The sequence below is a fragment of the Macaca thibetana genome, chromosome 1 (assembly GCF_024542745.1).
Source record: "Macaca thibetana thibetana isolate TM-01 chromosome 1, ASM2454274v1, whole genome shotgun sequence".
Lineage (NCBI taxonomy): Eukaryota > Metazoa > Chordata > Mammalia > Primates > Cercopithecidae > Macaca > Macaca thibetana.
In genome coordinates, this window is record NC_065578.1 from 155,608,652 (window position 1) to 155,623,026 (window position 14,375).

A 14,375-nucleotide genomic window follows, 5' to 3' on the forward strand; every position below is an offset into this window, starting at 1 on the left:
CGCAGTGCTTATTAATGTGATCTTATTTGGAAATGTGGTCTTTGGAGAGGCAATCCAGTTAAGATGAAGTTGTTAGTGTGGGCATTAATCCAATATGACTGGTGTCCTTATTAAAAGAGAGAACTTTGGACACAGACATACACAGACAGGAGAACAGCATGTGAGGACAGAGGTCCAGAGGGAAGACAGCCATGTGAAGACAGAGACAGAAACTGGGGTTCTGCTGCCACACGCCAAGGAAGGCCTAGGGCTCCAGAAGCTGGAAGAAGCAAAGAAGGATTCATCCTTACAGGTTTTAGAGGGAGCATGGCTCTGCCAACACTTTGATTTTGCACTTTCAGTCTCCAGAACAGAACTCCAAAAACTTCATTGGTATTAAGCCACCCATTTTGGAGTACTCTGTTACAGCAGCCCTAGCAAGCTACTTGTGCTATGAGCATTAAGATTTCTCTCACACAGCTACTCAATGGCCTTCCTTTTTTTCCAGCAATGTCTACTCCGGGTTAAGGCTGTTTGTGTGTTTTGACTATACTCTCCCCCATTTTCGTCCTTCTCACCCAATGAATGTCACACTTTTCATATTTGCACAGCCTTGGTTTCCAGCAAGGATACAGATGATTTTCCCCTGATCTTGTCATACCTTTGCTCATTTCAGTCAGGAGCTAAACACCTGTGTTGAAGCCTTTAAAGAGCAGATGGTAATAGCTTAGTTGTCCTTTCTGAGATGTGACTAGAAGGTAGTATGGCTGTACTAGAACTCTTGAACCAAGAGATGTTGCTGCCAACTCACCCTTCAGTACAAGAATAATTAATTTGGGATCCGAACTGGATGTCTTTGATCACATGCACCATGCCATTCACAGGATCTCTAGGATTACGACATGATTTACCTACAGGAAAGAAACAGAATTTTGGAGCCACGTAGAGTAAACTGCAAATTTTTTTTAGTACATAAGGTCTCAACCTGCCTGTAGCTTACTGAACACATGCAGTTCTGATGTTTCCATAGATTTTCTTACCTTGAGGAAACTCACTAGACTACCTTGGGATCAGCTCCCTTTCATAAAAAACTTCCCTTTCAGATCTGTTTCATTCCCATATTATGCCTCCCAGAAAAATGTAAACTTTGTTATTATCTGTAATTCAATTCAACTGGTATAATCCAAAGATCTCAAAGCCCAAGATTATCACATCTTTGAGTTATTTAATCCACTTCCCATTCTTGTCCCAAGTCATTCATTACTTAATTTTAGTCATGTAAATGGGAGACCCCCAGTGAATGGGGATTTCCCCTCAATCATGTCCTGTGATGGCTGTTTCTCATGAAATAAACTTGTAATGAAGGCTCCAGTAACTCAAAGCAGTAACAAGGTATGATCTACAAGAATACTTCTCTTACATATTTTGCACCTTGGCAAACTAATTGTCATATGCAACTCAGTCACAAAATTTGAACAAATTGAATCAGATCTTACAGATGTTTGACTGACAGAGGGGTTCCCACTCCAGAGTTACTTACGTATGCACTTGTCCTCAGCACTTGTCCAGACTGAGTTTTTTAGGCAGATGATAGAAAACGGTCTTCCATAATAACCAGGGCGACATTCATACTTCAGATGTGTCCCAATGGAAAACTCAGACTCATCAATTAGTTCGGTAGGCCTGGCAAATGGAAGCTGTTCCGGGGCATTGCATTGACCTGGAGATCAAGACCATAGCAGCATCAAAGTTAATGAAGAAATTACCATACTTTTTTTTTTTCTTTTTTGAGACAGAGACTGGCTCCATCACCCAGGCTGGAGTGCAGTGGCGCTATCTTGGCTCACTACAACCTCCACCTCGTGGGTTCAAGCAATTGTCCCTACCTCAGCTTCCTGAGTAGCTGGGATTACAGGTGCCCACCATCACACCTGGCTAATTTTCGTATATTTAGTAAAGACGGGGTTTTACCATGTTGGCCAGGCTGGTCTCGACTCCTGACCTCAGGTCATCTGCCCACCTTAGCCTGCCAATGTGTTGGGATTACAGGAATGAGCCACCGTGACCCTGTTGAAATTCCCATTCTACTTTCTTTCTCTCCAATATACTACATAGATGTGATCAAAAAAGAAAAAGAACACTTCAGTAATAGCCAAGGGGTGCAGGAGTGGTGGCTCATGCCTGTAATTCTAGCACTTTCAGAGGCTAAGGTGGGTGGATCACTTGAGGTCAGGAGTTTGAGACCTGGCTGGCCAACATGGTGAAACCCTGTCTCTCCCAAAATACAAAAAGTTAGCAGAGCATGATTGCATGTGCCTGTACACGTGCCTGTGCACAGCTACTCGGGAGGCTGAGGCAGGAGAATTGCTTGAACCCAGGAGTAGAGGTTGCAGAGAGCCAAGATTGTGCCACTGCACTCCAGCCTGGGTGACAGAGCAAGATCCCATCTTAATAATAATAATAATAGCAAAAGGACTGATTCCTTTAGAACAGTGGTCCCCATCCTTTTTAGCACCTGGGACTGGTTTTGTGGAAGACAATTTTTCCTGGAATGGAGGGTGCAGGGGAACGGTTTTGAGATGAAACGGTTCCACTTACATCATCAGGCATTAGATTCTCATAGGGAGCATGCAACCTAGATTCCTCGTACGCACAGTTCACAATAGAGGTTTTGCTCCTATGAGAATCTAATGCTGCCACTGATCTGACAGGAGGTGAAGCTCAGGCAGTAATACTTGGCTGCTCACCTCCTACCGTTCTGCCCAGTTCCTAACGGGCCACCGGACAGTACCGGTTCATGGCCCAGGGGCTGAGGAAACCTGCTTTAAAAGATGCCTCAGAAATAAGCTCCTTTTTAAAAAATCAACATACATCCATTCAAAAAGTCTCTGCTAGTTTGAAGGCAACTAAGCTATTTATATCATCTCTCACTAAAGGAGGAGCTGCATTTCACAGCTTCAAAATTTAGTTAATCAGTAAGTGCCTGTGCTGTGGCTTCATCTCTCCCATCATCATGCATAATTCTTTCTTGTAATGAGATCAGTCAGTGAATCCAATCTGTTAATATTTATTCAAATCTTCTAGATGCTTACTGATTTTGGGGGGACTACTTGGTTTACTAGATACTAAATGAGTTGTACTAAAATATTTTATTTATTGTACATTTGTCTATTTCTTTTTATAATGTTGTCCATCTATTATTTTATATATTTTGAGGTTATCAGGATTATAAAAAGTTAAATTGCTATGTTTTATGGTAGAGCAACCTTCTTTATTATAATAAAATATCTCTATCTCTAGAAATGAATCTTGCCTAAAATTCTACTTTGTTTACTTTATTTGTGGGACAAATAAAAAATAAATAATGAGTTGGGAGATCTACTCCCCAATATATAAGTGCTTACTTTGAATATAGAGTAGTCACCCACGTATCTGTGGGGGACATGTTCCAAGACATTAGCCAATACCTGAAACCTCAGATAGTACCAAACCTGATAGCTGTCAACTAGAACACATTTCTGTTCACATCTTCCACCCACAAATTTAATGCCTTTCGCCTCTTAACTAAGCACTTAGCATGCACTGTGGTTGTAACTTTTGCAGTTTGAAATGTGACCACAAAAGTAGCACAGATTTATTTTTCCTTCTTCACAATTTCATCGTTAGAAGATTCCTTCTTACCTTAGGTCTTAGCAACTTTAACATACAATGTTTTTCTTTCCTTATTAAGTGGACAACTTTCACCTTTTCACTTAAAGGAAGCACTTGCTACTAAACTGGACCCTAATGGTAATGAACTCCCCTATTAGGCTCAGTTAAAATTTTGAGAATCTATATGGAAAGATGTGGTAGGCTAAGTAAGGACCTCTCAAAGACATCCATGTTCTGATCCCTGAAGCCTGTGAATGTTACCTGTAATGGTAAAAGGGCTTTGCAGATGTGATTAAGAATCTTGAGATGTACAGATTATCCTGGGTTATCTAGGTGGGCCTTAAATGTAATCACAAGGGTCCTCATAAAAGGGAGGTAAGAGGGTGAAAGGAGACAGAAGAAAGATATTTAAAGACACTATGGTGCTGGTTTGGAAGGTAGAAGAAGGAGGCCATGAGCCAAAGGATGGAAGCAGACCCTGGAAACTGGAAAGAGCAAGAAAACCCCTTCTCCCCTGGAGCCTCCACAAGGAACACAGCCCTATGGATCTATTTTAGACGTCAGTCTCCAGAACTGGAAGAGAATACATTTCTGTTGTCTTAAGCCACTAAGTTTGTGGAAATTTGTTACAGCAGCAATAGAAAACTAATACAAAAAGAGAATGGTATATAGCGTTAAAAATGTTGGGTTCATAGATTGAACTTTGAACCCAATGTCTTCTACTTAATGGCTATGAGGTCTTAGGCAAACTGCTTAATCTTGCTGAGCCTCAGTTTCATCTTCATAAAGGGAGTAATATTTTCCTACCAGGTTTGTAGGAAGAATCAAAAGTAGTATATGCTCTCACATACACAGAAGCACTTCATAAGTTATACTTATGATTATTACCCTTAGAAAAGGCGGGGGACTTCTAAGAGTTAAATTTTATCATTCTGCTAAAGTGGGAGTGCTTGCTTTGCTTCCAAGAGTTTATTTTCTGCTCCTTTGCAGAGCTAGTTTAGAATGAGCCTATGTTGTTGGGAATGCACTGGATGACCTCAGTGATTGGGGACCTCAGCTCTCCTGAGTGAACGTGCCCCCGATTCAGCCTGGGACTTCTCTTCTGCATCTCATGAGCTCCATCATAGTGCCCACGGGATCCCGGACAGACAGGAGAATTGCTAAGGTTGCCTTTTCCCTGTTGACAACGGCTTTAGTCAGAATTGGAAGCCTAACTCTGTGCTTTCTACTGAAGCAAAGGATGATGCTCCAAGAAAGCTCATATTTCTCACTTATTTTTCCCAGACAGCCTGTATCCATCATCACACATTTGCTTTATTAAGCCAGCAGTTGTTAAACAAGGATGCCCTTGTCTATGTTTCCTGCTTCATCTCGTGCCACTTGGTCCCCTCACCAAGGTGTGGCCCTTTCCCCTTTTTCAGTTTCCCGAAGACACACATTTTCCCCCTGTCTATGACATTCCTTCTGTGTGACGCACTTTTATCTTTGCTCTGACTTTGATTCTTCCTCCAGGTGTCTGCTAAAACGGTACTTTCTTATCGAAGCCTTCCCTGGCCTGTCTATGTCCATACCACCCTGAACACACCCAATCTCATCTGAAGCCTTTCCTGACCCTCTTAGGGATTTGGCATTGTTTGTTATTACAATTTGTGCCTTTTATCTTTGTGGGCTTTTAGAAGGATCTATTTCTCTCAACAGATATTAGACATGAATAATTTAAAGGCAAGAGATGATGTGTTTTTTGTACCTCTAAATTAATACCTAGTCCTGGTGCTTAACACTTAATTATAAGCACTCAATGCATATTTGTTGCAAAGAACAACAAATGAAGAATTACTTATAAAACTTAAAAAAAGTCAAGAATTCAAGCTATGTCCCCCAAATCTCTGATTTAGTTGGTCTAGTTTAGAGCCCAGGAGTCTACATTTTTAAAAATTTTCACAGCTGATTTTGATAGATAACAGCACTTTGAGAACCACTGTAAAAAGAAAACGAAAAAACAAAAACAAAAAAACAAAAAAAACTGAGTAAACCAGTTCCTGTTATTTTCAGTGTTATGCATTCACCTTTCCTCTAATTGATACATGGGATGAAATACAATTTCGATATTTGTCTTATCCATTGATGCTGGACAAAGGAAGAAATTCCAAGTGAAGCGCCTAGTGCCAAAAGCTGTATTAAGAGAGGGTAAATGTCACAGCAAAGCTTGCAACAAAAGGATAGAACAAGACCTAAAGTAACAAAACAAATTGAATGAACCATTCTTGGAAAGAAGTTCCTTCCCCTTACTTACATAATATTCTTACCTGCATAGTAGTATATGAATAGTGTAGGTAATTATAAAAAGTAAAGTTGTATAATAGCTCAAAAAAGGAATATATGAGCCTTCAACAAAGAAAGCTTGATATAATTTCCTTTCCCTCCTTTATTACCAATCCGTCAATTGCGGCTAGTTCCTATGATAAATATATTAATATAAACTCCATAAACTGAAGACCTACCATAATTTTAAAAAGTTTTTGTAGCTTTATTAAGATATATTATATACAATTATTGATTAGTATTTAAAGTACACAATTCGATTACTTATATGTATGCATTGTGAAACCATCACCAAAATGAAGACAATAAACATTTCCATCATACACCCCACCCCCACAGAGTTCCCTCATGTCCTTCTGTAATCCATCCAAACATCCACTTCCTTCCCTAGGCAACCTCCAACGTGTTTTCTCTTACTACGGATTGATTTGACTTTCTAAAATTTCGTATAACCCAAATCACCTCGTTTATATCCTATCGTATAAAGGAAATCACTCAGGTGCTTTTCTCTTACTACAGATTGATTTGACTTTCTAAAATTTCATATAACCTGAATCACTTCGTTCATATCCTATTGTATAAGGGAAATCACTCGGTTTTTTTTTTTAATGTTTTAGCCTTTACACAACATAATTAGAGATCCATCTAGATTGCTGCACATATAAAAATTGTTTCCTTTTGTTGCTGAGTGATATTCATTGTATAAATATATCTTAATTTAGTTTATCCATTCACTTGTTCAGGGACATTTGGATTGTTTCCACTTGTTGGTTATTACAAACAAAACTGGTATGAAAATTCACATACAAGTCTTTGTGTGGACATATGATTTCATTGCTCTTGGGTAAAAAACTAAGAGTAAAATGCTGAGTAACATGACAGGGTGTGTGTCTAAGGTTTTAAGAAGCTGTTTAACTATTTTCTGAAGTTAATGTTATAATTTTACCTGCCAAATAGCAGTATATTATAATTCCAGTTGCTCCACCTTATCGCCAGCACTTGGCTTAGTCAATCTTTTTAAAGTTAGCCATTCTAGTGGGTATATATTGTTATCTCCTTTTCGGTTTTGTCTTATATGACTCAGCCCACTTTCACATTCTCCTGATTCAGATCTTCCATTCAAAGCAAGTTGATTTATTCTGTGCTATACACACAATTAACACATAATCACTTTCATGTCTGTTGAAATATGAGCTGTCAACGCAAAGAACACTCCTGCTTTCCATTCTGCACACTTACCCTTTAAGGAATAGACTTGCACTTGCTTTGCTTAGGCACCTCTTTCAGTTTAAAAAAAAAAAAGCATGCACTTTCAAAATATATAAATTTATAAATTATATATGTACTCAAACATAAATTTTATGTCTCAATATAAATTTTTTGAAATGTAATACAGATAAAATAAATATTTTAAATGCCTTGTTAATCATTATGACTTAACACAATCATTAGTTGACATCTAATGGGATAAAAAACAGCCACAGTGAGTTTCTCTGGTCACAGTAGTGAATGTAAAGCTGTATGTCAACTGTCTTCATGATACTTTCTAGATTTTTTGGTTTCATCAAGTTGTGATCAGCTGTGATTAGACTGACAGCATTTCTTCCTCTTAATGCCTCTGACAAAAAATGTGTATACATGTGTCTTTGCGGGGAGGGTGAGAGGGATTGTCAACTCTGCCATTTTCTTGTTTTCTGGAGTTGGTTTTATTACAGGGATCTTCACCCAGTATTTCTGTGTAGGACACTTTTGATGTTACCTGTCCAAATGTGAAGGTTATTTTAGATTAAAATAGATAATATAAATCATACATCCACTCATCTGAGCATATGTAAACCAAAATACATCACAGAGCACAGAAAGCAAGTTGGAACTTCCCTTCTATCTTGCACCTTTACCTCGCAGGGATAACCAAACCAGATCCTACATGAGGACCAGATGAGGGCGCCAGAGTTCACCCTATGCTAAACACTGCCTGGTAAAGCTTAATTTGCGTACTATTTTATGGCTCAGAATGTGGTCTATCCCCATGAATGTGAGCCGGAGAATATGTGTTCTGCTGCTGTTGGATGAAGTCACCTATATATGTCAATTATATCCAAGTGGATTGATGGTGCTGTTGAGTTCAAGTATGTCCTTATGGATTTTCTGCCTGCTGAATCTGCCCATTTCTGATAAGAAGACTTCAGCACCTTTTCTGATATCAGAAAGATATCATAGAAGTCTCCAACTATGATAGCAAATCCATCTATTTCTCCTTGCAGTTCTATGGGTTTTGCCTCACATATTTTGTCTCTCTGTCAGGTGCATACGTATGGGATATTATTATGTCTTCTTGGATAAGTGGCCCCTTTATCATTATATGATGCCCCTCTTTATCCCTAATAATTTTTCTTGGTCGGAAGTCTGCTGTGTTTGAAATTAACACAGTTACTCCTGCTTTCTATAACTAGCATTAGCATGGTATATCTTTATCCATTTACTTTTAATATATGTCGTCTATATTTAAAATGGTCTTGTTGTACACAATATATTGTTGGGTCTTGTTTCTTGATCCACTCTGATGATCTCTGTTTCAAATGGTGCATTTAGATCATTGGCACTCAAAATTATTGTTGATATGGTTGGTTTAGTGTTTGTTACTGGTTTCTATTTGTTGCCTTTGTTCTCTTGTTCTGTGTTTCTACTTTTTGTCTTCCATTCTTTTCCTGCCCTTTATTGTTTTATTGGTTTCCTTCCTTCCTCCTTCCCTCCCTCCCTCCTTTCTTTTCTCCTTCCTTCCTTCCTTCCTTCCTTCCTTCCTTCCTTCCTTCCTTCCTTCCTTCCTTCCTTCCTTCCTCCGTTCTTTCTCTTTTGATATGGAGTTGCGCTCTGTCACCCAGGCTGGAGTGCAATGGCATGATCTCCGCTCACTGCAACCCCTGCCTCCCAGGTTCAAGCGATTCTCAAGCCTCATGCCTCAGCCTCCCGAGTAGCTGGGACTACAGGCACCCGCCATCATGCCTCGGTAATTTTTGTATTTTTGTAGAGACAGGGTTTCACTATGTTGGCCAGGCTGGTCTCGAACTCCTGACCTCAGATGGTCCACCCACCTCAACCTCCCAAAGTGCTGGGATTACAGGCATGAACCACCGTTCCTGGCCCTCTTTATTGTTTTAACTGAGCATTTTATATGATGCAATTTTCTCTTCCTTATTCACATATAATTATCACTCTTTTTTTCACTTTTTTCAGTGGTTGTCCTACATTTGCAATATCTATTTGCAGCTAATCTAAGTCCTCTTTCAAATAGCCCTATACCACTTCACGGGTACTGTGAGTTAATCATAATAACAAAACAATCCTAGTTCCTCTGCTATGTTTTGTATAGAAATAAATATCCCCATAAACTGTCCTATGCAAACTGTTTCTGGATTCACTCTTTAAGTGCTAGTAAATCCATACACCTTTCACTCACACTTTCCTGATCGTAGGAGCTAAGACTTCTCCCTTTTCAGTGATCCTGCAGTCTTGCATGACTTCTTAGTCATGATTTTTCAGATATGCATGGGGGTTTTCAGATTACAAAACACTGTCACATGCATTACACCATCTGATTTTCAAAATACCTCTTTCAGAGATCAGGATGTCAGTTATGCTCATTTTATACATGTGGACACTCAGTGATGTGACTTAACTTACTGGGTCCAAGACCCCAGCTGGTAAGTAGCAGAAGCTGGAAAAAGCCGAACACTGGCTTCCTAATAAGTAGATTTCATAAAACTCCACCACCTACTTCTACATGCATATACCTTGGGTGCATAGCTCTTATACTTCTTTAAAATTCTAAAGGACCGTGCACACTGGAAACATCCATCAGCATTTTAAAATTTAAATTATGTCAGCAAGAAAATTTCCAGGTAGTATAGTTTAGGCTGTTTCACATTTGGAGGTTATTGTGATAACCTCAGTAATTTTTTTTATTTTTGCAATTAATAGTGTCTGGGATTGTTTATAACAGTAACTTAATCAACATAGGCAAACTAAAACAACATTCTAGTAAGAAGAGGGTCAGTACTCACAAGGATGACACAAATTCTTAAGCACTGACAACAGATTGCTTAACTTACTGGGCATGCTTCTCTCCTAAAAATAAAATTGTAAGTTTTATCATATCTCTTCACCTGACAGGTTACTTTCTGGTGCCTAAGGAGATCAAATAGTAATAACAACTCTTGCGGGAACTTGGTTTTAATTTATTTTATTTTTTACTCTTTTAGAGAAGAAGGAACACTCAAATAAAGAATGCAAAATGTCTAGTAGCAGAGAAGGGCGAACCTGGAGTTGTCAGAAGAGGCTGGACAGGAACAACCAAGACTGTCACTTCAATTGAGATGTTGCCAGTGAGTCTAGGCAAACAAGAAGACTTCTGGGGAGCCCAAAAATAATAATAGAAGGGTTCTAATTGAAGATGTTTACCTATGTGAAGTTAAGAAAAAGGAAGAGATGTGGCCTCAAAATTTCCATAGTAGTTATAATAATAGGGTTTATTTTGCACTAAACACATCCCTAAAATGCGAACTGTAAACATATCTACTGTTCCTTCTACCTGCAGCGGTTACACTGCATGTTCTGGGGCTGCCCTTACTCCTCTAATCCCCAAGTGCCTGGCATGCATCTGTCTTAAAATATGCTATCAATCAAGTGCAAGGGTGATGATAGCGGTGGTGGCTTGGGGTGGGGAACGAGGACAGTTCTATGTGGGGCAGTTGTCAGGTAATACCTGCATCCCTAGGACTGCTTGTCTAAACACCATTGGGAGCAAAGTGCAGAGGCAATGGTTGAGGGGATAGAAATGGACTCGGGGACAGGCCCTGTGTTAGACACTCGACAGGCTTTATGCCACTGAGGCAGCACCTCCACAATGCACAGATATCAATGTCCCCATTTTACAGAAGAGCAAACAGACTTAGGTGTGCTAAGCTGCCTCATAGTTAAGTTTCTAGGACCAGAACTCAGGTTTGTCGGATCCCCAAGTCCCCTTTCGCTAGGATCAACGCCACGCTCCGCTATAGCCAGCCTAGACTGTGAATACACAAATGCAAGGAATTTCATGCGACACCCGCTCAGCATCTGCGCCTTCCTCTGCGCTGGTCACGACTTAAGCCCCATGCACATGGGGACTCCACGCTTACCCAGAAGCAGCGAGGGTCTCCAGTGAGCAGAAGAATCCCAGACCCGCCGCCCTGCCGGTTTGCGCGCTCAGCCCACCCATCGCACTGCCTTCGGACCCGGGCGTCCAGAGGAGCGCAGCCCAGCGAGGCACGCGAGTTCCCTGCGGGGCCCCGGGTGCCTCGTCCGCCCAGGCGCCTCCCCACGCCCGCCCGCGTCTCACCCCAGGCCACCGGCAGCGCGAGCAGCACCACAACCGCCAGCAGGGATCCTCCGCAGCAGAAGGGGAGACGGGGCGCCGGCGGCCCAACAGGCTCCGGGCTTCTTGGAGAAGAGGCCCCCATTCTCCCCAAGCACATCTACAAACCAGATTTGTTCTCGAAGAAAGCTGAAATAAGAGGAAAAGAGCAGTACAAAGAGGAGGGACCAATCCTTGTGCTCCGCGCCCCAGGGTATGGGGAGGGCTGCGGGGTTCCGGGACAAAATGCTTTTCACCACAGCTTCCTCTTCATGGGCGAGGCCATGTTTACTCCCCATTTGCATTGTTTCTAACGGGTTTCTCTGGCAGAGCCCACGTTGCGGACCCAGGTGCAGCAGCAGAGCTTGACAATGCTTGGGCTTCCGATGGATCCCGCGTGCGAGGCTCTGCGCTTACAGACACAGGTGGTGGGACGGCAGCTCGCCTCCAAACAGCCTGCTTGACTATTCCTCTTTGCAAGAATGTGTGTGGGAAGGTCAGCTAATGAAATGCCTGGTCTCTGTGTTGAAGCGCAATTGCAGGCCATGTGTACAGTGTACAGAGAATGTGAAGAACCAATTTCCTTATCGTGAATTGAGATGTCAGGCCATCGTAAGATTTTTAAAAAGGGAGGGACGATCGGATATACATTTTTAAAATGTAAATGTGTGTATAGTATGGAAGGTAGATTAGAATAGGGCAATAATGGAGAGGGGAGACCAGTCAGGGAGCTTTTGCTGACATCCAAGTGAGGTTTGATGGCGGCCCTGACTGGGTGGATAAAGTGGATAATTAACAAAGATTTTGGAGATGAAATGAACAGTTGCTTGTGTACTGGATATTGGTTACTTCCTTTCTTAAGGTTGGTGGTGAGAAGAAAGCAATCAAGAGTTAGCCCCAGGATTAGAAATGGATGGTGGTGCTACTTATTGAAATAAGAAATATGGATGTAGGAGTGACAGATTTAGGGTGACGGTTAAGTATTCAAGGATGAATTTATTCCTCCTATCTATCTGTGATCCTGTGCCCTTTAACCAATCTGTCTCTATCTCCCATTGTCTCTCCCTTCCCCAGCCTCTGGTAACCAGTACTCTACTCTCTACTTCTATGAGATGAGCTTTTTTAGAGTCCACATATGACTGGTATCATACAGGATTTGTCTTTCTGTGCGCACTGGTTTCCATTAGGCTTTCTCCCAAAATTCTAGTGGAAGAAATGTCTACTTTGATCATATCACTTATCACACTTTTTAATACATCCAGTGACATTCTTTTAAGGATTTGCTATCATCATTTCAAGTTATTCTCGACAGAGTAATGGGAGAAGCAGTCAGATTGTAGTAGGCTTAGGAAAAGAGAAGAGGAGAAGGCTCAGTTTCTCAGTTTTCCATCACATGCTATCAGAAGGTGCCACTCCTTACCACTTCTGCTGGTATCCATCTCCTAGTGTCTACTTTCTCCCCTCATTCCTTGAAGGTTTTAGCTCCTGGCTCATGGCCACCTTCTCCACTATTAGTTCTGCCACAGTCCCTGGTTATTTCAATATTCACAGCAATAGCATTTTCAAATCCCTGGCCTTAAAGTGCCTTGACCTCTTCTCTGCCTGTGGTCTTGTCCTCTATTCTCCTCTGACACTAATGCTCATGTGCATGCTCTGAAACTTGTCACTGTCACTGCAACCCTCAATGATTTCAGTGATCCCACTCTTTAACCACCAATCCTACTCTTCTCTTTTACCATTAAACTGAATCCAGCAATCTTTGTCTGTCTCAGTGCCTGCAACCCATTGATCCTACCGCTCTCTCTCTCAGCCTCTCACCTCCTTCGTGTCTTCACTTTCATCACTACCAGGTTAAATTCCATACTCTGTCATTATAATCATCATCTTGCACCCACCATTAGCTCCCTCACCCTTCTCTTGCTTTATTATAGGCGTTAGACAAATCGACAATCCTGGTTTGAATCAATTCTCCATTATTTTGCTCCCATACCTGTGAAACTGAATGTGACTGGAAAAGACACAGAGATACAATGACTAGCCTTACTTTAGTAACAAAGAATTTCAAATGGACCATTGTACTGCTGCCTGACATTTCCACTATTTTTTGTCTAATCCATTTATTCTCCCATTCTCCTAAATGACTATTTCATATTTTTGACATTTATTTCTGACACCTTCTCCAACATTCCTAATCTCTGTGAATAGCTTTGTTTCTTTCTTTATTGAGAAAATAGAAACAATCAAATAGATCTACAATTTTCTACCATCGCTCCACCAAAATTCTTGTATTTGGCCCATGTAACTTCCTTCTCTCTTGTTAGTGTATTTATACTGTCCACAGTCTAAGTCTAAGGGTGATCTCTCCACTTGTGCCCTAGATTCAGTTTGCTCTCACTCGCTCAAGGAAACCAGCAATTCTCACTTTCTCCAGCATTATCATACCCCTCTTTCTGCTGGATTTTTACCATCAGCATGCAAACAAATTATTTCTCCAAGTACAGCAGGTGTGTTTTTCTCTTCAGTTTTTTTCCTCCCATTTAATAGTCCTTTTGCTTAGAACGATCTTTGCCCAGATATCTGTCTGCATGGCTACTGCCTCATCTCCGTGAGTTATTTGGCTCAAATGAGACCTTCTTAACGGAGCCTTTCTTGGCCACTATTTAAAATTGCACATTAATTCAGAACTTCCTTTCCTTTTTGCTTGTTTTATATAGATTAAAACATTATACTTACCATTTTTTCATTTTATTACCATCTGAAAATCTGCTTATTGTGTGTCTCTCCCACTAGAATAAAAGCTGCATGAGAACATGTCAGTTTACCACTGCCAAATCCCATGACCTAAAATAATGCTTAGCACAGAGAAGGAGTTCTACAATTATTTCTTGAATGAATGACTACAATGGTTGAGACAGCTAAGGTCAACCACTCTTTCAGAAAATTTGGTGGTAGACAGATAGTTTAAAAGAGAAACATAGATGGTTTGGGGGAAGATTTGTTTTCAGATGGAGGGGAAGGTGGATATCTGTTGCTC

The 14,375-nt window shown here is 40.8% G+C and overlaps 1 protein-coding gene across 5 annotated transcripts in view; it reads right to left on the reverse strand.

The window, feature by feature from the left end:
* CR1 (complement C3b/C4b receptor 1 (Knops blood group)) overlaps positions 1–11,919 on the reverse strand; it is a 235,393-nt gene extending 223,474 nt beyond the window's left edge. For 2 of the 5 annotated variants that reach the window (XM_050781577.1, XM_050781557.1), the window contains exons 1-3: positions 11,327–11,917; positions 1,520–1,699; positions 791–890 (exon numbers count right to left, since the gene is read on the reverse strand). In XM_050781577.1, the coding sequence (XP_050637534.1) occupies positions 791–890; positions 1,520–1,699; positions 11,327–11,462 (416 nt within the window). In that variant the 5' untranslated portion in view covers positions 11,463–11,917. Of the gene's footprint in view, positions 1–790; positions 891–1,519; positions 1,700–11,326 lie in introns of all 5 variants that reach the window. The other 3 variants (XM_050781586.1, XM_050781567.1, XM_050781596.1) reach the window with 3 other exon arrangements.
* Positions 11,920–14,375: the final 2,456 nt, after the last annotated feature.